This window comes from Cololabis saira, chromosome 3 (assembly GCF_033807715.1).
Source record: "Cololabis saira isolate AMF1-May2022 chromosome 3, fColSai1.1, whole genome shotgun sequence".
NCBI classification, from domain to species: Eukaryota; Metazoa; Chordata; class Actinopteri; order Beloniformes; family Belonidae; genus Cololabis; species Cololabis saira.
The window spans coordinates 19195359-19221226 of NC_084589.1; the positions used below are offsets into that span (position 1 = coordinate 19195359).

The 25868-nt window shown below is 39.5% G+C and overlaps 1 protein-coding gene across 1 annotated transcript; it reads left to right on the top strand.

Annotated features, from left to right (window-relative positions):
• The first annotated feature begins 264 nt into the window (after positions 1-264).
• Positions 265-25658, top strand: LOC133426903 (lysophosphatidylcholine acyltransferase 1). The gene is made up of 14 exons (XM_061716420.1): positions 265-743; positions 7320-7459; positions 8108-8322; positions 13515-13627; positions 14224-14284; positions 14732-14790; positions 18774-18808; positions 19122-19176; positions 19426-19508; positions 19993-20118; positions 20639-20792; positions 20996-21094; positions 21454-21595; positions 21726-25658. The coding sequence occupies exons 1-14, from the start codon at positions 618-620 to the stop codon at positions 21938-21940; spliced, it is 1623 nt and encodes a 540-aa protein (XP_061572404.1). The 5' UTR covers positions 265-617; the 3' UTR covers positions 21941-25658.
• Positions 25659-25868: the final 210 nt, after the last annotated feature.

A 25868-nucleotide genomic window follows, 5' to 3' on the forward strand; every position in this document is an offset into this window, starting at 1 on the left:
TTAAATAAGGTTAAGGTTCTACTTGATTTCAAATCCCTCTCCAACTTATTCCATACATCCACCGCATTTATTTCATTCATTTATTTATTGTTTTTAACGATTAAATACAAATTTTTTCCCATGCCAGAGATTATTAGTATTAGAAAAATATATATCAATTCTGTACATAAAGCTAAAATGTACAACATTTAGGGGTAGTTTGTGAAAGCAGCATCGGTTCACGTTCGTGGTGGTGGTGCGCATGCGCCGCGCTGGATGCAGGAATCGTGGTCCGTTAGCTTCAGAGCTAGCGGGAGCAGTGGAGGAAGAGAAGGGAGTAAAGGAAGAGAAGGGAGCCAGGCGTCCTGCGCACTTCACACTGATATCGGTGACTTCAGATACCCCGCAGCTAATCCCTGAGCGGAACCATTATCCCTCCATGCTGTCCAAGAAAGGGAGATAACGTTAATAGCCCGTCACTGCCACCTCAATTAGCTCCGTCCGGGACGGATAACACACACACAGACAGCGGGGGCTGTTTGGGTTTTTTTTTTCCTCCTATAGGTTCTCCTTCGACCGGAGTCAGTTTTTCTTGAGTCATATCCCCGGGTTTAGCAGCAGCTCGAGTCCCAGCCAGGATGAGGCTGCAGGCTCGCAGCAGGCACCGTGCTGCTGGAGCAGAGGGGAAGAAGATGGACCAAGCTCCCCCCTTCAGAAACCCCTTTGTGCACGTCTGGAAATTCACCCCCCTGGAAAAGGCAAAGGTACGTCCTGCAAGCACAGGAGTCCGGCAGCTGCTCAAGAACACCCGGGTCTGGGCAGGAAAAGTGCGACACAGTGATTTGACATCATGTTAAGGCTGATTTATGCGACGCAGAGGCTACGGCGTAGGGTCTGCGTAGCCTACGGCGTAGGGTACGCGGCGACGCACACCGTACGTTGTGCGTCGCCGCGTACCCTACGCCGTAGGTTCTGCGTCGGTTTAACGCGGAACCATAAATCACCTGCAGGTTTTCTGGTGCTAAGCACCAGCTAGTAGCCAGCTAACACTAGCTGCATGCATGTTGTGTTTCCCCCTCCTCCTGGCATCCCTTCCCTCTGTTTTAGACTGTCTTTCAGTCCCGTGTATATTGCCTGAAGTGATAAATATCCACCATGTCCCCCGGGCTGCAGCAGCATCAGTGTTTTAGTGTCTCATTCATGAGCAGATGTAGCTGCCTGACTGACTGGGAGGGGCCTGACTGGCTTGTTGCTGTTTAACTCTTACTTTCTACCCTAGCTTTGACTTGAGTTGACGTTTTAGTTATTTATTTATTTAACAGTTAGGTGTTACATTTTAATCACAGTGCTGTGTTCCTGCAGCTTCAAGTGTTTCAGGTGTGGGAGCATCAGAGCAGCACCAACACGTGTGGATGTGGGGATTGGAAAACTGACAGTCATGCTCGTTTATCCTCCCCGTTTATAGCCCGCGTTTACTGTATTTTCCTTGCTGCTCAAGGTCTCTTTATTTGTCCATTTTCACTTAAGGAGGACCAATGTTCTGTTTGTTTCAGTCATCCCAGCTATCCGTCATTACTGGGGCTAATCAGATTTAAAGCTTTGAGGCTCCTTTTGCAGAAGATCTTAATTGGAGATCACTTCAGGCTCGCACACGCTGCTGTATAAACGCTGCACAACATGTCAAACATTCATCGGTATTGCAATATCAACATGCTCAACATCAATATGGCAACGATGAGAAAATGTAATAATGAAGTGCAGCCTGTTATTTTCCAAGTTCCATATATTCAAACGCTAAATGTCAGTCATAAATTTGGAAAATCAGATGCTTTTTTACGTGGAAAATTAGTTTTTTCTCTTGTTTTTTAATTTAATAGAAATAGTGTGTTTGGTTTTTGTATGTGTATACATTGGCCTTAGTGTCAGAGGTAAAGTTTTGGTTTATGCATTGCGAATCATATTGTCATTGCACTTCTGAACTATGATATCCCATAATCAATTCAAATTCAATTGACCATTTCAAGGTGGGTGATATGGCCTAAAAATTATCTCAACATTTCAAGGAAATTTGAATGGCTCATATTTATAAGAATCAGCATCTTAGTTCTAATTATGTGTGTGATTCTACTTACAAGGTGGCAGCAATATTATAACAGTTTAACACTAATTTAATTCAGTATTGTAACTTATCAGAGGCCTGTATAATACTGCCATCAAGTAAAAACGATCAATTCACAGCTTGTAAAAATATAATTACAAGAGCTGCCTTTCTATTTTTCACATCACTGTCAAGAAAGCCTCTTGTTGCTGTCAGCAGTCAGAGGATGTGTAAAAGAAACTAGTAAGATTCTGCCAAAACATGCTATAATCCGTTCAAATCTGCCTCCAAAATCACAGAACACTTAAAGCATTGAAGAAAGAGTTTGACAGACAGGCCAGTGATTTTGCTGGGGTTACAAACAATGCTTGAATGTTTTTTTTAAAGCCCTATTGCTTCAGTGGGTGATTGATATATTTTTAATTAATTCGTCTCTGGTAATATATCAAAGCATGCTTCAGAAAAAGATCTCCTACCCAGACTTTTAAGAAACTCTTTAAAACCTGTTGCAGTATTTTTTGCTGGGGTATTTCATGATCCTTGTGGGGGAAAAAAAGGTTTGTAAGCGAGGAGTTGTGCACCTCTCTGTCGATGTAGCGGGTGGTCAGGCTGATGTGTGGTTCTGCGGCTTGGGTTGACCACATGTCGATGGTAGAAGCAAAAAGGTTCATTGATAACGGTGTGGCTGAGGGTTTGCTGCAGTATGCGTTTACATTTGACCTGTCACCAGCTGTTAATGTTCCCCTCTCACGTCCCAACATAGCTTGGTCTTATTCTGTTACCTGTTACTGCTTCAAGTGATGATGCAGTTTAGTAGTGTTTCAATATTGAGTAATCATAGATTTCTTTCAGATTTTGCACATAATTGGGCTTTTTTGGATATCAGATGACTTGTAGCCAAACCCTCTCCACACTTCTGAACTAGCCCTTTTTAAGGACCTAATCCTCATCAATAGCTACCATGCTGCTTTCATTTGTACACAGGAATCCTGGAATTGTGCAGTTCGGCAAACAAACATGTTCTAACATTAACAACTGATATCACATTCACTTCAGTTCATACCAGTAGTATTATCATGAAGATTATGATCTGGCCCAACCCTTGTCATTACCCACTTGTCTCCAAACCTCCACTCATCGTGTAATTTGTTCTTAGGACCAATCCTTACAATTTCAGAATTTTTAGATCTATATTCATCTGCCTGAGTCTCATAGATTCATGCTACATCCAAACAAACATCTGGCAAAAGGCAAACACCAGTAAATCACAGGACCATATAGTCAGATGAGACTATCTGTATTACAACCTAATCTAGGTTTTGTTGTAAAACTCTTTCTAGAGTGGTGTTGGTCGGTTTTTATCACTTACAGCTATAGGAAAAACAAATACTGCAGCGTAAACGGTGTTAAATGAGACGGTAGTGAGGGATCAGCCTTAAGTAAAAACCAGTGTTTTACTAACGGCTGTTCTTTGTCATAACAGGTGTCACATAAAGTTCTGTAAGGGATTTAATTGGGGACCCAGGGAGGCTCACACAGATCAGTCCTCTTGAATCTTTGCAGAGAAAGTGAAGGGAAAACTTAGAATTTCACTTGGAGCCGAGGCAATAAGTTGGTTTGTGTTTTCAACTCCTTCACCTTTTATATTAAAAAAATGCAGCAGTAAATGAGGGTTATAAATTAAAATCAGCTTGATGAAGATTTGTATTATACTAGGTGTTGATGAAATATTCAAAATAAGGTTTGATAACAGATGAGCTTTGGATAAATGGACAGAGTTTGCATGCTGGTTATAACTTAATATTCCTCTTTTGTGTACTTTATGAAACCAAGTTTGTTTGTTTGTCATTTGTTCTCAATATACACTTTTGACTTTTACATTTAACAATTACAGAAATAATAACTCTGGTTTTTAGTCTAAAACAGTTTTAGTTCTGAAACAAAAGCAAGTTGTGAATTGAATATTGTAATTCAGATGTCACTTTATGTGTGGCCACCTACATCTGGAGATAATGCAATGGAAGCTTAGTGTTGTCATGTCACCAACAGGCAACAGCAAATCTAAGTTCAAAATGTACCATGATCTTTGCTCGCAAGACTGTCAGAACGCAAGTCTCAGCCACTTTCAGTTTTGGTACATTACTGTGTTTTAAGTTGTTTGGATTAATCTGTTTACCAGTCATTTAAGTGTCACTCTAACAGCTTTATTGTCATTGACGAATGGTGATCACTTGTGCATTAGTAATTGGGATTTATATTTATAGTCATAGTAACCTGTTGCATATTGGTCTTTGAACAAGGGCCAGCAAGAACATCTTTTTTTTTTTTTGATTTGTCACAGCTTCCTCTTTCAGTGTTTGCAGTTAAAAGGTCAACAAACCTGAGAGAGCTTCATTTGTCACTGCTCTACTTTGTCAAGCGGAGACCATAAGTATCTACAAATCAGATCAGCAACATGATTAGCAATCTTCCATTGTGCCATGCATCGTTTGAGAGTATAGTTATAAGAATCACGGCATACATTTTCATTGCTATGCTGATGTTACGCAGCTGTATTTGTCTATGAAGCCAGATGAAACGGAACCATTAGCTAAACTTCGGGCATGTCTTAAGGACATCGAGGACTAGATGTCCACTAATTTTTCACTTCTAAATTCCAACAAAACACAGGTTATTAGTTTTGGTCTCAAACACTTTAGGAAGGGATTAAATGGTGTTGCGATGGCCTCCAGTACTACTGGGAGAAACCTTGGTGTTATTTTTGATCAGGATTTGTTGTTTAAACGGCATATTATTCACGTTTGTAAGACAGCGTTTTTCCATCTCTGTAATATCTCAAAGATTAGGAGCATCCTCTCCCTGATGCGGATGCTGAAAAACTAATTCACGCATTTGTATCTTCTAGGCTAGATTACTGTAATGTGTTATTAGCAGGATGTCCAAGTAATTCCCTGAAAAGGCTCCAGCTGATCCAAAATGTGACAGTGAGTGCTGACAGGAATCAACAAGAGAGACCACGTGCTGCTGGGGGACACCAACATGATCCACTGAGCGCTGCCCCTCACCCTTCTCTCCTCTTCTTCTCTTTCCTTTCTTCAGATCAACCCTCAGTTATTAATTATATGTATCTCACCATCATTGTTCCCCATTGTTCTTGTAGTGTGTTGTGCTGGTCTGCCCCCTCCTTTTCTCTTTTGTGCATGTTTACAGGCCAGATCCTCAGGAGCTGCATGCTGACCTGCAGTCCCACCCTCTGATCATCCCAGTGCTTGCTTTCACCTGTCTGTATGGATGTCTCTGTTGAATACCTACTGACATCCTGCCCTGCAGTCCCAACCTCAGACCACCTCAGTGTCCTGTTTCTGTAGTCATCCCTGTAGTGCACCAACTAACCCTTGTGTCTGTCCTCTCTCTGTTCTTCATTCTCTCTGTCTGTTCTCTCTTTTCCTGCTCTGCCCAGCTGGTCTTCAGCAGGAGGGTCCCCCCTTATGAGCCTGGTCCTGCTCAAGGTTTCTTCCCTCCTAAAGGGGAGTTTTTCTCTGCCACTGTTTGGCTTAAGGTTTTTCTCCCACTAGGGGAGTTTTTACCTGCCATTGTTTATGTTATGTTTATGTAATTGCTCGGGGCTCATGTTCTGGGTCTCTGGAAAGCACCTACAGACAACTTCTGTTGACACAGAATAAATACTATATAAATAAAATTGAATTATAGACCAGTGAGTATAGTTTTAAAGTTAGCCAGGTTTTTGTGAAATTATTACAGGTGGCATTTTTATACACAATACCGGGCCTTTTATTGTGCATTATTTTTTTTAAATGCAGAGTGGTTTCCCCACAGCAGAGGTAATTGATCGGTAACGCCGGATACACAATTGAATACTTTTTCAATTTTTCTGCTATATTTACACTGTTGTACTTCAATTATCTACCTTTGTAGACTTCTCTCTTTGATACTAAGTGGCCTCAGAACAGCATCCATGCACGTTCAATAAATAAGAACCCCTTTTGTTTCACTTCTCCCCACATACTTGGTTTTCTCATGCGCATAAGTAAAGATAAATGGACGGGACATTAGCCCTGATCGGGCTGATCCAGCTGAGCAAGGAAGCGAGGACACGTGTGTCTTGTGTACACATAGCTAAAAAAACCAGTGTTCAGCTTGGGTGCAGATGGTTTTAGGGACGTCCCACTGACTTCCCTGAGTGTGCGGGTTTGAAGACATGGGTAAAGCTTGGTTGCGTGCTCCAGTGTTTCGGAAACCCTTGAGCAATCTTCTGTGCTATGAGGTCATCTGCTCACAAAATTAGTTACAAATTTCTCAAGAATACAACAAGGCTAGCCATTTTTATAACTTCACTTGCCACACTAATGTCATGTGCCCGCTGCCTTGATGCAACATTTCATGTTTACAAAAGACAAACAGGAAAAACACGCTGCCCTTTTTTTTTTGGCTTATTTGGTTTTGAAACAGAACATACTCAAGAAAACAATGCATTGTTTTAATAATACTTATCCCCTCTGCTCAGATGGATCTACTCTGATCAAATGAAACATGTTTGATTTGTTTTCAACCTTGGATAGAGCAGAACGGATTGTAGCGTAGTTTCTTCACTCCATACCAGCAGCTTATCAGAAACACATCAGATTTCCCAGGTTTGCTTCAAGTTTGCTTTAAAATTGGATGCAAATGCATCTGCTGTAATAACTGATTAGAGTGTAGTGCCATATTGGAGCTCATAAAGTCTTAACAGTTAACTTATTTATTATGTCAAGAATTGCATCGTAAGACTAGATGCATTATGGGAAGGTAAAAATGAAAGTTAGTCGTTTAAAATTGTTCTCAAAAGATCTGCAGCTTGATGTTTGTCTAATCTAATCTGTATTGGCAGACAAGGAGGTCTCTCCTGATAAGATAGTCTTGGCCTCATGCTGCCCACTAGTAGCTGCTATCCAGACAAATATTGACACAAGATAAGGCTGTTATCAGTCATAAAAGCTGGAAAGTAAAGAGCTAGTATTGGCCTGACACAGTGAGGAGCTACGTTTCTGAAACCTTTCCTTAACAATGCACATGAGTATGTAACACTTTAATGATAATATCAATATTTTTGGCTACAGAAAGTTTGTTCATTTTGATGAGTCCATGCTACAAACTGCTGTCCTTCAGAAACATGACAACTATATTTGTGAATAGGAGAGCTCTGCTTGTATTTTCTAACACCTTCTGTCTCCTAACTTCACAGATTGCTTTGATGACAGTAACACTATTCCCCATCCGTCTGCTCATGGCTGCATTCATGATGCTCCTGGCTTGGCCTTTTGCCTTCCTCGCCACTGTAGGGCGCTCAGAAACTACCGTCGAACCCCAGTGCCTCTGGAGAAGGTGGGCACTTTCTTGATGATTGCGTTTGTCTTAAGCTTTTTTTCTCAACTTCATTAAGTAGGGTCACTTTACTTTGCACAGGTAGAATATCATGGGCAGTTAGTGGAACAATCATCCAAACAATTTCAGCATCAGTAAAAAGTCACATGGCTCAAAAATGCTGGCTCCATTTCTTTTTAGGTTTGACTGGTCATTTATACCTTTGGCTGTAATACCACAACTAAAACTACAAACTGTAGAACACGACAATTATTCTATTTTTTATGTTTTTATGCTTTTCTTTAAGGGGATACTGTGAATAGTTCAGAATATAGCCCGTTTTGATATCAATGCAAGTTATATGAGTAAAGAGCCACAGTTTAAGGGGTTGAATGCATATGTGGCAGATTTCACAAATTGTTTCATTTCAGACTGTTAATGTTGTTTTTTTTCCCCTTCCTGCCACCACTCAATGTTCCAACATATTTTTTTTCCCCACAACAACTCATTACATTAACCCTACTAAGGCTTGAGCTTTTAATATGTCAATTCTGATTATGTAAGTGGACATATGCTGTCGTCTGTCCTGTTATTCAGTATTGTGGATGTAGGAGATTACTGATAATGCTTATTTTTTAACCCCTCAACCATGCGTAATCTTGTTTCCAGACTGGTGGACATCATTTTAAGAGTCATCATGCGGGCCATGTGGTTTGCGGGAGGTTTCCATTGGATGACAGTGAAAGGGCAAAGGGCATTGCCTGCAGAAGCCCCGATCCTCACCCTGGCACCCCACTCTTCCTACTTTGATGCTATCCCCGTCACAATGACCATGTCCTCCATCGTCATGAAGGCTGAAAGCAAGGATATACCTCTCTGGGGCAGTAAGTACAAAACGCACACGACGGTCATGTTATAGTTGTCTGGGAAATAGATGATCATGATCTATAGATGATTGGAGAAGAAAAAAATGACAGCATAAACAATGGGGTACTTTTTGCAAAGATTTCAAAGAGAAATTGTTTTATAAGAAAAGGATATGACTTAGCATTGTTTTCTCTATGTGCCATGTCCCTTCCACCTCTAAAGACTGAATGGTAGTTTCCTGCTTAGAAAATGCTCTTGGGAAAGGCATTGCTCTTATTATATATTGAATGTTTCAGGCTGTTTGGCCAGAGTATCGTGTTTGAATTGTGAGCAAACAGGTTCCTTTGAAAACTTTGTTTTCATCCAGTTCATATCCAACAGCCTTTCCCACTTTTGTTGTCACTGAGTACTGAGCACATCCATGTGCTCCTTCACACAGACGTGCTGGGATTCCAGTCACCCCTACATAGCACTATTAGGTAGATACAGATTATGTTCACAATAATGTTTTCTTTTGCGTTTTCATTTTATTGTGAAGATTTCAGAAATAGAGGAGGATCTTAAACATACGGAGAATCCTAACACTATCGTGTATGCCTTATCAAGTTTTATTTTATTCATTTTCTCTGTTTCTTTCCCTCCTTCTTCCCTCCATCTGTTACAATGCTAGCGGTCTGCTCCCTTGTAATATGTGCAGTTTGGGGTTTCTAAAACAGCCTGTGAGGTGGCAAGTCTTCAGCACGGTTCTGCAAGTGTCCCCTCGTCCTCTCATAGTAGCGCATTTATTTCACGGGTCTGTTGAAGTCCTTTTTTTTTTTTTTACCAAGTAATTAGAAATCCTACACCACAACTGTGCTTTTAACTATATGTAGTTCAACTAAGCTGTTGTGGAAACAGCTCAGAGGAAAACTTAAGAGTAGAGGAATTGTTGTGTGTGTTGACTTGTCTGCTGGAGAATCATGTGATGAACTGCAACTACCGTATAGGCAACGTGCTATCAGGGGATGTTTACACATACAGTGTCTTCACAACATGAGTGCAGCTGTTTCTGTCATCACACTGAGGTTATTGTCACTTTTGCCCAGACCAGTCTATTTTAAGCATGTTTAACATACACGGTATGTTTCAGTGTACAGAGGAAACACTTAACTACATGTGGGATGACTGGATGCACTAAACACAGCACAGGACTTAATTCCTTCAACCTAGTCTTTCCACCGGATACAATTCCAGAAATTAGCAGGTCACAGTCAAGCAAGCAATTATTAAATGTTTATACTCAAGCTGGATTAAAAAAAGAGGGCCCAAAATGGGACCATTTGGTCTCAGTCTGGAGCCCCATTTAAATTATTTACAGATAAATGATCACACTTGGATTGGGAAAGAGAAAATGACTAAATGGTAGTTTTTAACTTGGAATGTGAATCTCAGGGTCTGTCACAATTTGCTGCTGATACTGAGCTTATCACAGCAGTTTTGCAGTAATCATCATACATAAAAATTAAAATGGCAGGAGTTGTCTTTATTCACTAAGAGTAACAAGTCAAAATGCATGTGCTATCAAACACTAAAAAATCCAAACTGTTAGTAAATAACACTCTTCTGCAAGCTTTTAAGTCTGTAAATTACAGAATAGGTGAACCATGAATAGGTAAACAAATTATTGTAGACAAACTTTTCCTTGAATCTCCAATAGGCATGTTCAAAAAAGAGAAATTATACAAAGGTTTATGTGTTTTCACCAGACACAGTGTTTGTGACATATCATAATTTATCTTAATATTGGCTCACAGATGAAGAGCTGATCAAATTTTATGGTAAATTATTGCAGAAAACCAATTAATTCTATCGGGTTCACATAGTAAATCTTGCCTCAGTACCTAAAGCTCTGTGCAGAGATCACATTGGCCTCGCTCAAGTGCTCTCCTCTGACCGCATATCCTATTAACTATCTACCACGTGCAATTACTTTTGTCGTTACCTGTCAGAGCCTCGTCTCATATGTCCCTGAGAGCAAGACATGCAGTAAAACTCCAAGGGTATTATTTCGATCTTCGATCCTTTCCCTCCGTCTAGCCAAACCACAATTTGCCACATATTTACTACAATGCTGTGTGAAACTGAGCCAAGTGAAAACGGCGGTAACTGCTTGACCGGCGGAACTGAAACCACATAGTATTGGAGAATGCTTAAAGGCATCTTTTAAGCTTGAGTTTTGTAGTATCCTTAGGTATGAATTCTTCATGTATTTCAAGTCCACAATTGGTATTTCTCAATATTATTCTGACATCCGTGCCCCTACTGTAGTTGGCTATTCTTAAAATGGTAAAGAGGACTTGTCAAACTTGACAAGTCCTCTTGGCCTTGCACAAAGAACCAAGCACCAATGCATGCCAAGTAAGTGGAATCCAGAATAAGCATTAAGACATGATCAGCCGTCACGTGTGCAGAGTCTTTTGGTTCTGGCTCTGGTGCTAATCCCTTCCTGTCAGCAGCCAGTTCACAGTTAAAGTTGGTCTTGTCTCATAGCCTTGGCCTCTTCTTTCTTAATTTTATATTACCCCTTGTCTCTAAAACCTTTTTATTCTCCCTCTCGACTTTCTGCTTTTGTGCTTCCAAAAATGTATTGCGTTTGTTTTGCATTGACAAAGATGATGCGAAAGTAAGTGCTGCTTGCATTTGCAAACCTGTGCAGATCATTAAATCACTTTGTCTCGCCACAGTTCTCTGGTCTTGTCTAGATTTAAAAACTTCCCCTTTCGTAGGTCTCATATGCGTGGCAGGTTTCAGATGTTGTAATGTATTGCAGTGTGCATTTTGCAAATCTTGAAGTTCGAAATATTCACCAACTATATTTTTTTTTAAATCTTTTTTAATCTTTTGTTTGATTGCGATAAGAGATTATTTCTGTCTCATCCAATAAGGTGGCTACACTACAAGAAGTGAAACTACCAGTTATACCAGTTACCAGTTATATTTTACTACAGTGAGTTGGCTGTTAGTTTGCTACATTATTTTAAGTTTTTTGACATTATTTACGAGCGGCAAGTGTGCACCAATACCACAATGGAAACAACTGAATCCTTAATGTGGTGAATTATGTTCCACTGTTTTGAATTATGTAATTCAACTTTCCTTAAACATTAAATGAGACGTAGGAGCGCTAAGTATCTGTCTGCATTGCCCTCATCCCACGCAGAGCAAAGGATCATTAAACCGGTCTACTGGCTTAATTAAGTTTGAACTAGGGGTGTGTTCACCCGTTGAGCAATAAACTAGTGACAGCAATGTTTTTTTTTTTTTTTTTACTCTGGGTAGTCTGAGAAATGACTGACATGTCTAATCTTTTTTCCGGTCAGTAAACGCATCATAGCATGCAGCCACACAATCACAAAACCCTCGTAGCAGCCATGTCCTTAAGTTTTTCACTCTTATTACAGAGCAAAAACAACAGAGGCTGAGGATTCTCACATTTAGGTTTCAAAAATGTGATATGTCACCAGATGTGATGCTTTTGGTAATAGAGCTTAAATATATCAGCTTAGAAATTTAGACTATAGATAATTATTTTTTTTTTCAGTTTTCTTTCTTCTTCTCCTTGTCCGTTAGTAATGGCATCCTAAGTTTTTCCCTGTGAGTATGGAATGGCTAAGACAACGTTTACATCCTGTAAGATAAATATAAGTCACAAAGGAACAACAAGCCAGCCTGGACAGCAACAGCCACACAAAGCTCAAAAATGTTCTCTTGAGAAATGGATCCCCCTCCCATTTCCACTGGTACAGAACGTACTGAACCTGTTGCAACATAAAACCTTGGGCTTTATGCAACCGCTCATACGGGAGTGTCCAAAAGCTAATCACACCTTGGATCAACACCTTTTTACTGCAGAACTGACAACAGTCATACACTGGCATCCCTACTCCACTGAACACCATGTTGGATGTGTCTTTTTTGTTGTTTTTTTAAATACTAGTCTGGTTGTTTTTCTGCCTACATCACATGCCTTTCCCCCTCCAACTGGTTCTCTGATTATCCAGCGTTGCCCAGAGCCAGTTTGATCTGCATCCTTGATATTATCCCATGGAAATCAAAGTTGAAGCCAGAGGAACCAGACTAATTATTTCTGAGGAAGAGAATTAGGATGACCGTCCATGCTGTCGGATAAGAAAATGGCAATCAATTCATCTCTGGCTTGATGTCTTTGTTAAGTCTGACTGCAGTTTTCATTGTTTCATGCCACTGCTATTGGCTTGAAAAATATTTTGCAAAAGCAAAAATGAAATGTTTTATTTTACATTCAGGAAAGAGAGGTCTGTCCTCTAATGCACTTTACTTTTACTAATTTCTTTGATATATCCTCAATTCAACATAATTTGGTTTACATTTCAGCCAACCACCTCCATTTTATTTTAATTTATTTTTTCTTTTTTCTTTTTTTTACTTTGAAGCAGGGACTGACAGTATGTCAAGGGTTATATATTTATATAAACTATATTAATCTAAAATGTGGCTTTTGTAACCCTTAACTTTGTTTACATGTTGCTTTGTCATTCAGTTACTTAACCAGCTTTAGCTACATTGTATGGACTGCATAAATAGAGGGCTCATATTAGCTGGTAGGCTGATCATCCTCCAGTGGGAAAAGTGGGGGTTTAACTGGCACCAAGTAGCATTGTTGTGTCACAGCCACTAGATGGCAGTAATGCACTACACTGTTTGTCAACTCTTATGAAAGATGAGTTTGGAAAAATGAGATAAGAAACTAATGGAGAACAAAGTAATTCTGTAAATCAGAGACTAACTCTGTCTAGACATCCTCTCCACAGATCACAATATTCCAAGTAGGGGGAAAGCATAGAGGTCATGGTCGAGCTGGAGGATCAATTTCTACAGAAACTGATTCAGTATTTCAGCTACCATTGAAGGGGAAATACTACCCTGTGAGTGTTGGTTTCACTCTCTCACAAGAAGAATCACTGAATAAGTGAGTTTAAACAGTCTTATAGTTTAAAGCACTTTGTTGAACCTAGGTAAGATCATTTATGTTGATGGCTTTGAATCTTGTATCAGGAAGGGTTTGTGCTTCTGAGTGTTTCATTTAGTTTACATTTTATTACTGTGATTTTTTTTTTTTAATGCAGGCCAAGGACATAACTGTTTTTGCTTTACTCAGTTTGTCATTCTCTTCTTTGCATTTGTTTTCCAGCTTTAATCAGGTACATTAGGCCAGTGTTTGTGTCCCGATCAGACCAGAACTCCAGAAAGAAGACAGTGGAGGAGATCAAGCGCAGAGCCCACTCCGGAGGAGAATGGCCTCAGGTGGGTGGATTTACAGAAGAGCATGTTAGAGCTTCTTAATGCAAGTGTGCCTTGAGCAGACGCTTTAAGAATGTTTGTACATCCCATTTATAAACCTCATTACTACTTAATGACCCTGTCTAGCAGTTTCTGCCACCAGTTTCCTATCGATACACCGTATTGACCCAAAAATAAGACAAGGGTGTGTCTAACCCCCCCTGCATATATCTGAGAAAGTTGGACCTCTAAACACTTTTCCAACAAGTAGTGGTGCTGTACCAGCAACCTGCATTTTCTTGATACAACTGGAGCTTTAACATTTTAACACTTCCAAGGATGCAGAAATACAGTCAAGTCCTGAAGAAAGTGGCTTGAAATTAGGGAGAAAATACATGAAAGGAAGTTTTGATGCTACGTTTGTGTCTTATCTTAGCGTCAATTTGGCATTTACACTTGGATGTGCTAATACATGATTTAAAAACAGTTTGTTTGTTGTTGTTTTTTAAACATAGACCTTTTATTTGCAAAGATGGTTATTCAAAATAAGTTATTTTGAATGAATTGGAGCATTTCAGAAAATTCAATTGATGTCCTAAAAATTAATTTTCTCCTGCTAGATCATGATTTTTCCAGAGGGTACGTGCACCAATAGATCCTGCCTCATCACCTTTAAGCCAGGTAGCCTACTGTCATTTCCTCCATTGGTGTTTTCCTTTACTTATTTTGCAAGGTTTTGTCTTGACTCCGTGATCCCATTATTTTTTTTTTTTCTTTAGTAATTTCTTCCCTCAGGCCGTCACTCTGCTGAACTTTCAAGAGTGTTAAATATTTGTGCAATATCGCCATGACTTTAAATCCTGGTCCTGTCTTGTATATATTCTATGTAATGTACATATTATTTTATTGCTGTTGCTTTTATTTTTTATTTTATTGAACCTTGAGAGACAAAGTCTATTGAATAAAATTCCTAAATTGATTGCATATACCTGGTGAATAAAATTCATTTTGATTCTTATTTTGTATTATTTGTTTAAATGAAATCACACACTCATTTGAAATTTTTTTAGTGCTGAATTAGGAATAAAACCAGGAAATATAAAATCTTTATTATTAATCCTCTTGCAGGGGCCTTCATCCCAGCTGTTCCAGTGCAGCCTGTCGTCATCCGTTACCCCAATAAGCTGGTAAGTGATTTTAATGAATTTTAATTAGTTTAATATATTAAAGGAGCATGAGGCTCTTTTTAAGAAATGAGACTCATTAGGGCCACCCTTGGCTACGACGGCCGTTGGGGGTACTGCAGCCAACAGTGAAGCCGGCACGGGAGAACGGGGAGAACGTGCATGCAGCGTCATGTGACGTCACATCCACAGGACAGCGCGGAAAATTCCGGCCCGGAATTGCAGCACATTTTGCAGCACACAGCCTGTTCAAGGCAACGGAGAGATACACTAGAGGGCTCATTCTTTTGAGTTTGGAACGCTTCATCTGACATTATTACTAGAAAACTTAAAATGTATACGAATTGTTTTCATCAATCCTGCCTCATGCTCCTTTAATGTAATGGAATGGAATATCAGCAAAATTACTTTTTTTCTCCGTTTGATCTTTTTTGGTAAAATGATGTATGTTTGAAATGTAAAACTTTGGAAAACTGTCTGACATTGACTGTTGCTCATCAGTACTTAAGTACTTCGCAGCTCACATGTCGAGCGTCTCTGTGCTTGTCCTCTCATGAGTTTTGCATGTTCTCAGAAGTCGACTGACTGAGTAGATTTGTATCTGGAAAAAGTCTCAAAGCAGCATTGTTAATTTTTTTCTGAGGATCCTGAACTTCACACTAAATTTGAATTCAAGTCAAATGCATCCTGAATGTCAGTTGACCATTAATCAGGTCCTGGTCCTAAGGACCCGCTGCCCTGCATGTTTTAAGTGTTTTCCAACACACAGGGCTGAAATCCGCAGGTTATATCTCTGTGCACACATTGATGACAACCTGACGCGGTAATGCAATGACACGAACGAGGCGTATTGAAGCAGGGAAGCATCTAAAATATGCAGCACAGTGGGTGAAAAAAAAAAAAGAGCCAGTTTGGGGAATTAATGGTTTATAGTGTCATTAGGACCTGGAGCCTTGTTAAGTTAAGCAGGTTTTGTAAATCCTTTGGTTACCAATGTTAATCCAATGAATCCATCATTGTGTTTTAAGTGAACATGGCAATAATCATGGATGTCTTTACAAATTATTTAAAGAGTTTATGAAGAAAGCAGTAATTAGCTGTGTCGGTTATGAGCATGGCATGGTGGCTCCGGGGTTAGCATTGTTGCAGCAAGAAGGTTCCTGCTCCTGGTTTGCGTGGGTTTTCTATACCCATTTACCATAGCTTCCCCCCACAGTCCAAAAACATGTTAGGTTGATTAATGAGTCTAGACTTTCTGTGAGCGTGTGGTTGTTTGTCTATGCGTGGCCCTGTGATGGACTGGCAACCTGTCCAGGGTGTAGCCCGGCCGTGTGCCTGTAACGAGCTGGTATCGGCTCCAGCAGACCCCCGTCACCCTGCAAAAGATTAAAGGGTTAGAGAAAATAAATAGTGATGCAGCGAAATGAAAATTTGTGACCGAAACCGAAAATAATAATAAACACTTGGCCGAATAACATACCGAACAATGGTTCTTCGCAAAAAGACGCTGCAGAGCGAGTCAGGATGTAGCGTTACCGTCAGAAGAGCAGTGAAATACGCGCCAGTCACAATTTGTCTTACTGTACTTATTGTATTTTTTTTCATAATCCTTTTTCATTTTCTCCCGTTCATATCCAATTAATCGGGTCGCGGTGGGGCGGGGCTGATCTCCGCAATTTGAAGCCTTGTATAATAATTGTATAAAAAAAAAAAAAAAAAAAAAAGGTTGCTACTTCGTGGATTTCACTTATCACTGGTTCTTTTTGGAACGTAACCCCCGCGAAAAACAAGGGATTACTGTACAGCTTATTATTATTATTATTATTATTATTATTATTATTATTATTATTGTTGTTATTATTATTATTTCCTGCCTGCCATCTGTGCCAAGTCAGGAAAGCGGCCTTTATTGGTCCTCCGATATGTGAGAGGGTTCTCGCTCCTGGGGATGGGGACTTCTGACAGATAATCAACTCTTGAGCGGTTGCGCTTGTCGTCTGCCGGGCATCTGGGTTGTTTTCTTGGAGGATCTTGTCAAACATATCAGACAGTGAGGGTTCTCCACCGCATCTGTAGTACGGGCCCTTTTCTCTGCACTCTCTCTCCCATCTCCTGCGCAGGGCGTCCCGTGACCGTCTCCATCACCAAGCGGCTTTCCCAAATCCAACTCGGCCATTTCTCGTGTCCTCTGCTTTTTCCCCACATTCAAGTAATGATCTGACATGCTGACATGTTTGCTGCATTTAACACTGCACACCCCTCACTCCACGCTATCCGCTGTTTGATTGCCTCATCTAAACATGCCGTTAATAACTGTTCGGTTTTTTCCCCACTTATTCCACCGAACACCGAAAGTGTTTTTTTTTTGCTATTTTCGGCCGAACAATTGTGGTTACCGAACGTTCGGTGCATCACTAAAAATAAATGAATGAATGGATAATCTTGAGGAGTTTGTCATTAATTTACCAAATAATTCTCATCTCTTGGCAGACCAAGCAGGTGAAGTTACTGAACTGGATCAGGAAGTGTTGTAGGAAGAATTCATTGACACAGAGCAACTTTCTGATTGCCTTTCAGGGAATCTGGCTAATCACAATGATTCTAACGTCGGGTCCAAGGCATTACTCAGACTTATAACACCAGTGAGACATGTGCTTTGCTTAATTGTTAAATTTCCGCTGTGTGTCTTGACAACACATTTTCTGCTGAGGGTCTGCTGCAGCCAAGGCCTTTGCTGCATTTTAGTTGGCATTGTCAATGGTAATGGCCATTGGCGTATAGAAGAGTGCACAGATCTAAGGTGGCAGCAACCACTCCAGAATGTCGTGTTAGGACACGGGTGATGTTCAGGTGAGGGTGGAACAAGCAGGCAGACTCCAGCAGATAAAGTTCTCACTTTCTCTAAGTGACTGGATATATTTTATGTAAGTGTGTGTGTTTGGTTTGGTTTTATGAACGCACACACCACTTGTTTGCTCGGCTGATGATTTATCGAACGCTGCAGATCTGCACCTCTCATGGTGCGTTCATGGGTGCATGGGAATTTTCATGCTCAGCCCTGAACCTTTTGTACAATTGGTAATACTTTTTTTGTTTTGTTCAATTCATGATTAATAACACCCAAAAAGACAAGACCAAAGACTTGTCCGGTTGTGACCAGAAAGCAGTCACATGACGTTTGAGTTTTGATTCAAGAAGGAAGGGAGAGGAAAGCACGGAAAGAGGGATTCAGTTCCTTCATAATAAGATTGTTTTGTTTGTTTTACGTGTAGTGGGTCTGAAATTAGCCCTGTTATGAGTGAGTCTGTGGAAAGGCCACATTGATGGAGTACACTATTGCTTGGTCAGTTTGTATATTTGCTGTTTAAATAATTGTGTGTGGTGTTAATCTAGTAACATGGGAATATTTCGTATTTGGCATAATTTTATTCAATAAAGCAATCAGCTCCCTGATGTTTCTCAGACTTGTTCTCTTTGAATCATCATGTTATGTTTAAATGTAATCTAAGGAGTGTATATGACTAGAAATACCAGTGATTCTCATTTTTTTTATTAGAAAAATAGATAAAAGTACAAGAGATTTCTTTGATGTTTGAAGGCTTTAATGACGTAAGATCTAAGAAAGAAGTGTAACCTGTGCTCACTGACTGTGATGTATTGCCATTTAGACATGTTTGTGAATTTTATCCGGATGAAGGTAGTTCAGATGGAAGTTCCAGTTTGGGGATATAGACAGTTTTTAAACAGTTGCTATGATAATGACTGATGGAAAATGAGATCTTTGCACTGTTATTATCATTTGCAGTGTGGTCAAAAGTCTTTCATATTGTACTCTTACCTGTTTCAACGAGAGAGATTTACAGTAGTTGAAGACTACCTGCTGTAAATAAGGTTGCTATGGAAGTTAACAGCTCATCTCAAATGCAGAATGGGAATATTTAAGCTCTGTAAAGAAACTAAGGTGGCTGAATTTGTGTTTTGTGCAGGACTCCATCACATGGACGTGGCAAGGCCCAGGAGCGTAAGAGCACTATTTAATTAATTCACTATTTGTTATGCTGCAAGTATTATTAAAATAAAGTTAAAATGTATTTGCATGCTGTGTTTTCAAGTCAAACCATGTATTGATAAGTAAACCCAGTGCAGGCTCAAATATGTATTTATATTCAAGATGCACACTAAAATATTAACTCACTAGTTACAAATTATGCAGCAGTTCTGCATATGAGTCAGTACGGACTATTAAAGTTGTGACACTTGAAATTACACACACACACACACACACACACACACGACTGGTCTGTATTAATGTAATTTGATGTCCTGTTTTGCAGATTTGAAATCTTGTGGCTGACTCTCTGCCAGTTGCACAATGAATTTGTGATTGAGGTACGGAAGCTTCTCCATGTTCGATGTCTCACAGTCACTGTAAAGCCTCATTTTAGCCACAGTTCAAGCTAAATGGTATTTACTATTCTATGCCTTATTTATAGAGAGATATATTTCTCCTTTAACTGTGCTTGGGCATATTTTTTTCTTTTGTGTTGTTTATACATACTCCAGCTTGTATATTTGTATTATACTTCTGTTTGTGAGGTCCAACATTTGATTAACAGATAATGTTTCCTCTTTCCATAGTTCCTTCCCATTTACACGCCCTCGGAAGAGGAAAAGAAGAACCCTGCTCTCTTTGCCATCAATGTGAGACGAATTATGGCAAAGTAAGTCCAAAGATTTGTTTTAATATGTTTGGAGGTTCATCTGTTTGTGTACAGAGTTGGCAGCAAATGCAGGTGAGAGGTGATATACTGGCCGCAACTTCTGTTTCGGTCATCACAAACCAATCAGTTTGCCACCGCTTTATCGGTTAATGTTTGGTCGTATACTTTGATCGGTGGCTACTGAAATTATCAGTTGAAGGAAACAAAAAGGCCACAAATTGTTTTCAAAACAGGAAACTGATGAATGCAATGAACGATGGGTAAATGTTATTAGTGAAGCAAGTAGTTCAGATAAGATTCATGATTGTTATTCACACAATCTATGTAGTTTGGATCAAATAAATTAATCCATCTATAAGGAGTGTTGTGTTGCTGTGTTTCTCCACATCATAGTCGCAACATCAGCTTCTACATTTGCCTTTTCACACCTTAAAGATTTCCAGTTTGTGATCCCTCGCCGCTGTGTTGTCTGTGTTTCTCTCAGAGCTCTGGGAGTTCCCATCACAGATTATTCGTTTGAAGACTGCCAGCTGGCCATGGCAGAGGGCCAGCTGAGACTGCCAGTCGACACCTGTCTGCTGGAGTTTGCCAAGCTTGTCCGGAGACTGGGGTGAGTCCCTCAAACTTCCCAACGCGGTGCATCCATCAAAGAGAACAAAATAAGAAAGCACACAAGTGTGACGGGCCAGCGCAGCAGATGATGCACTTTCTAGCAGCAGCTTGGTGGATCATGTCTGGATTCCAGGAGTTACTGGTCCTGTTCAGCTCTCTGAAGCTTCTCAACAGTTGTGGCTCAAGCTGCTCAGACTGCTGGGCTAGAATGAACTTCATATCATCCCCAACGTGTGTAAATGAAGCAGCTACCGACATGGAAGTTGTCTTGTCCTGTTAAAAGAGAAAATGTGGAGGCTGACGAGGAGAAACAAATGTACGTTGGTCACAGAGCAGCAAAAGTAACACTGATGTTGAGTTTACGTCTGTTTTCCTGCCACCATAATGCCATGACATAAAATTGAGAAGTCTCTACATTGAGATTGGATCTGTGTCTGCTTTCGTCTTCTCTGCTCCCCTTCACGTTCTGCATGTTTTGTCAAAAACTAAAACAAAGTTTACCTCCATTCCCGTTACAGGCTGAAACCCCAAAACAGTGAGAATGTTCTGAAGGAATACGGAAACAGAGCCAGGAAACTGGAGGGACAGAAGCTCAGCTTGGAGGACTTTGCCCACTTCCTCAATGTGCCAGTTTCAGATATGTTGAGAGATATGTTTGCTCTTTTTGATGAGGTAAAACGCCACACCTTCTACTCAACCATCCTAACGCGACAATCTTGTATATTTAAAATATCAAGAATTTAGTTATGATGTGTCATTCAGAGAGAAATCTTCTGTGGTTTATAAGTTGATTACTCAGGACTATAACATCTTGCTTTTAAGGTGGGATATGTGTGGAGGACATCATTCTTCTTTTCTTTTTTTTGTCTCTTCAGCATGAAGATAACAGCATGGATATTAGAGAATGTGTGATAGCCTTATCTGTTGTATGCAGACCTGCCAAAACTCTGGAGACGATGAAATTGGCCTTCAAGGTATATTTTGTTTCCTACTTCTCATTTATCTAACCACCAGTACAGCGTCGCCATGACATTTACTGGTTTTAAATGCCACATTCTGAAGGCTGTAGTGGTTTCTGCAGTTATGAAGGGGTTCTGTTAATAAGTTCTTTCTGCACTAGATTTTCCCCACATTATTGCTCAGATCTGTTTTGTATAATCTTAAAATAAAAGGGGCATTTGGATATTCAATAGTGCAACCAGTGCGCTGTGATTGCATTGAAACCAAATGGCTGCAGTTTAAGTGACAAGAATTATTTCAGCTGCAGTGGCTTCATGAACATTTTTAGTTGCCCAAGTTCTGCCAGCATGTTCTCAAATGTTCTCCTCTTCAGATGTTTGAAGCAGAGGAAGATGGTGCCATCACCGAGAGGGAGATGGCAGTTATACTGAAGACAGCTTTAGGAGTCACTCACCTCAATGTCTCGAGTCTCTTTGCTGCAATCGATGCCGATGACACAGGAAAGGTGACATTTGGTAAGAGATTCAATAAAGCATCAGTTGAAATATGTCTATTATGTTCACACTACCAGACTTAATAAAATAGAAGCAAGCTACAAATATTAACGTTGCCTTTGTCTTTGGCACCCCCTTGTGGTTTCTCCAGAGAAGTTCAGAGCCTTTTTGGAGGAGAACCCAGACTTTGCTGAGGACTATTTATACACAGAAAATGCAGACCTTCAGAGCGGACACTGCCACGGTCACCAAACACAGCCCAGCTGTGGCACTGCCAACAGCAAAACAGTCAACGGTATCTGTCCCGACTTCAGCCCCAAAGACCACGACGGGACAATCGATGCACTCCTCAAGAAAGAGAACTAAAAGAGGGTTTAAAATGTAGTGAGAGCAAAAAGACACCTCTCCTGGTGAGAGGGGGTTGTGTGAGTTGCAGAGGTCAGTCAGCTGTTCGGAACGTAAAACGATACATTTCATTAACCACAACTACAATAATTAAAATGTTTACTCCCCTTTTCTGACATTATTTCCAGCCTTTCCAGTTTTTTGTTGCTTTTTTTTTCTCTTTTCTCTTCTTTTTTTTTATATGAGAAAAGCCTGTCAAAATGCCCAACAATGGCTCTTTTGGTTAATTTGTTTCAAATACTTTAAGGGCAAGCACTTATTACAATTGTTGGGGCAACTTTTTTTTTTTTTTTAAACTGTAAAATAGTACTGCTTGCACATGGGTTAAAGACAAGGGAAGCAAGACAAGAACAAGTCCTGGGTTATGAAGTGAACAACATTTTGGTGATATCAGTGTTTGATACTCATTTATTTGTAACTTTTATCCATTTCTTCTGATTAGTAGCTGCCTTTTGAATTGGAAGTGCAGAATGACTGGGCTCGTATTATTTGGAGCAGAAAGTCGGGGTGTTTTACGTTGGGAAGGAAGACCTGAGGGCACCGGTGACGATTGTTTGACGACTTTGATGCGTGAAGCTTCAGGGGCCACATTTGAGGTCAAATCGGGTCTTTGTAAGTTGACGGTCAAAACTGCTTTGAGCCTGTTGTGCGTGCGTGCGTGTGCGCTTGTGTATTTGTGTACAGTGATATTTGATTTAGCTCAGGGTTAAATGACAAAAATGAAAATGAACTCCAATGATGTCATATTTTCAACACTGAGTAGGTTATGTGCATGTCAACTCTTTGTATGACATCAGTTGACTCCTGTGTGATCATTTTTTTTCATTTCTCACTTTAATACACTTTCAGTTGTTAGTTTTTGTATATTTTTTTTTCTTCTAAACACAGCATGGACCAAAAAAGCATTGGGTCTTGATTTGTCACCTGCTACCCGTGTATTGTCCTTTATAAGTCAGTAATGAAATGTCTCCAAGGGAACCAATCACACCTGATAACCACTGAAAGCACATTAATTTCCGTTATCGGGTAATTCCCTTTCATCGTTACACTCTTAAAAAAACCTTGAAATCATTCCTACCCTGTACAAAGTAGAATGTTGCTTCTTAGTTTCTGCCATTTTGATTATTCCACAAAATCTTAATGGACTCACTCGGCCTCTTAGTCGCCAGTATAATTATCCCTTTCATATATATTTTTGGGGATTTTATTTAAAGTACCTGCACAGATTAAATTGTGTGGTTTTCATCAGTGAGACACTTTTCAAACACATTTGCATCTCATTGCGCAACTTAGGTGCAACCTGAAGTCTATCTTTAATCAGAGCTGGGTTAGATCTGCTTTCAGTTTGAACTAAAATGAAGGTTTATCTCAAATCACACAGACAGTAGAGAAGATTGTGAGTCTTATTGATACCTAGTAACATCTTGTCTACAATTGCAGCCAGTGGACACTGCCCTTTGTCCCTCTGTTGAATTAGATCTAGTAACTTCTTGAACTTTAGTGCTTTACATAATGTCATTTTATGAACTAAATAATTGTTAAAGGGAAAAGTTTTCCTGAATGGAAGAAGTGTACATTACCATGTGATTCTGTATGATTTGTAACTCTGTAAATTCATCACATTCCCATCTCATGTGACCATACATCCTGTGTATGCATCCTCATTCTGGCTTTCAGTGAAGCAATATTTCTCATCTTTTAAGCCTTCTCGAGATGAATGCTTTGAAAGAGTTCTAATATGTATTTTGAATATTCCAAATGCAGGACATTTTGTGAATTTTTGATATACGTATATGAATGATTTTTATTTTCACTGCCATGACAAAGATCTGTGATCTTCTCTGCTCTGCAGATTGTATTGATAGTGACAAATGAGCCACATTTTCCTCCCTTTTTGTATAATCCTACAGTTGTTTTGTGCTGTTTTCCTCCTACACAGTATAAATTTATTGTTTATATGATTACTGTTATTGCTGAGTTGACTGCTTAGAAACAAAATGCAGATTTCATATGGAAACCAATAGCCTTGATAGCCTCTATAGAATTTTTATGCTACAAAAAAAGAGAATGTACAGACAATCTTGTCACAATCAGAAGCTCCCCAAAGCTCTGATCTCCAGTTGACATTTTCCTAAGAAATCCTAGTTTTCAAATATTTTACCTTTGATCTTCAAACCATATGTTTCCCGTTTCAGTTTAAAGCGTGCAGGTTGAACTAAGTAAAGTGCGAGTGTGCAAGTGTGTGGAACCTCGAGGTGATGTACCACCACATGACGGGATCCATCACACGCACACACTCCAGACAGCGCGCACATATAAACTTTTTACACATATGACAATCTATTTTAGTATTGTCCTTTTTATTGCTTTTTTCTTTGAAACGGCATGTATTTGTATTTGCACTTTAGATCTTTCTTTTTTTTTTTTTATCCACTCTAGCAATACCACTTCTGCCCACTTGGGGGCAATGTATCACAAGGAAGTTGATGTGTCAGTCACTGTGGCAGCAAAGTGCTCCTCTAGTGGGACAGAGTGGTATCAAGGTGTGCCGACCTTCCAGTCTGCAGATCTGTCTGTCCCCGCGTGGTCACAAGTGGTACTACATTGGGTGGCTTTAAGAAATGTCATATTTCTTCAAAGTATTTTAGGTTTGTAGATTACAGTATTGTAACAATCACTTCATTACTATGAATAGGATTTGCATTAAATATGGGAACATGGAGAAAATTAACAGCCAGGAAAGTAAAATATCCCCTGCCCCACATTTTTTTTTTTTTGTTATTTCTTTGGTTTCACTTTTAAAAAGTGAGAATCTTTTTCAGCCAACTTTTCTGCTTTGTCTCAGGATTGTGGAAATTTAGTAGCTTGAAAAGGTGCATTCAAAAATGTGTAGGACTTGGAAGTAATGTAAAGGTTTGACTTGAACATGTTTGCACTGTGACATAGTTAAGTGTTAAACATACTCCTTAGTAATGTGACTTTATGACACAAGGCAAATATTACAGTTTACTCATGAGGGCAAACGTACTGCTTTGTACATAGATGGGAAAACTGATAAATCATGAAATTGTATAAAAGGAATCGATCCTCCAGGACATGGCCCAGAATGAAACACAGTCCTCTATCGCAGATGTTTCAAACAGAAAATGCCGCCATGATACATCAGCAAGACAAATCTGTACTGTTTTCAGTATGTAAATTTCAGAAGATTAATGTACTGGCTGAATGAATATACATTTTTGTTAAATTTTTCACTCATTCTTATTTCAAATGCTTCAATAGAGGTGGTTGGTTTTTTGATAATGTTTTGGTTTTGTTTTTTTTTTCTATTTTATTTATATCCGTCTGAGAAAAATGTAAACCTGCAAGCAAAACTTGTATTTATGCTGTTGCTGCCTGCTTATCACAATTTGTCCAGCACTGAGCCTAAGACGAAAGACTTGTGTACTCTGACGGAGCGATATTGTCTTTCTGATGGCTTATTGTACGCAAACCAAGAAATTATATTACTTTTTTGTAGCATAATTTCCTGTCTTTTCTATATTGAACAGGTTTTATTTTATTAATGCATTTTAATGATGAAGAGTCATCACTGCAAGCTACTCTTCAGGACTTACGATGTACAGTAACTTGTTAATGTGACTCCTGGATGGAATTAAACAAGAAAAGTTGAAACACACCTGTGTCAGTGTTGCAATGATCATTTAGAAATGTGTGTACTCCATTGTAAAGATGACGTATAAATCTAGTGAGGCTTTGGTACAAGTAGTTTCTCTGTACTAAAGTGATTTTACACTTAATTTTAGATCCAAAGAAAAGGCATCACATGGCAGTCCACAATTATACGTGTCATACATGTGATGCAAAAGAGTAGTTGTTTAATGTCTAA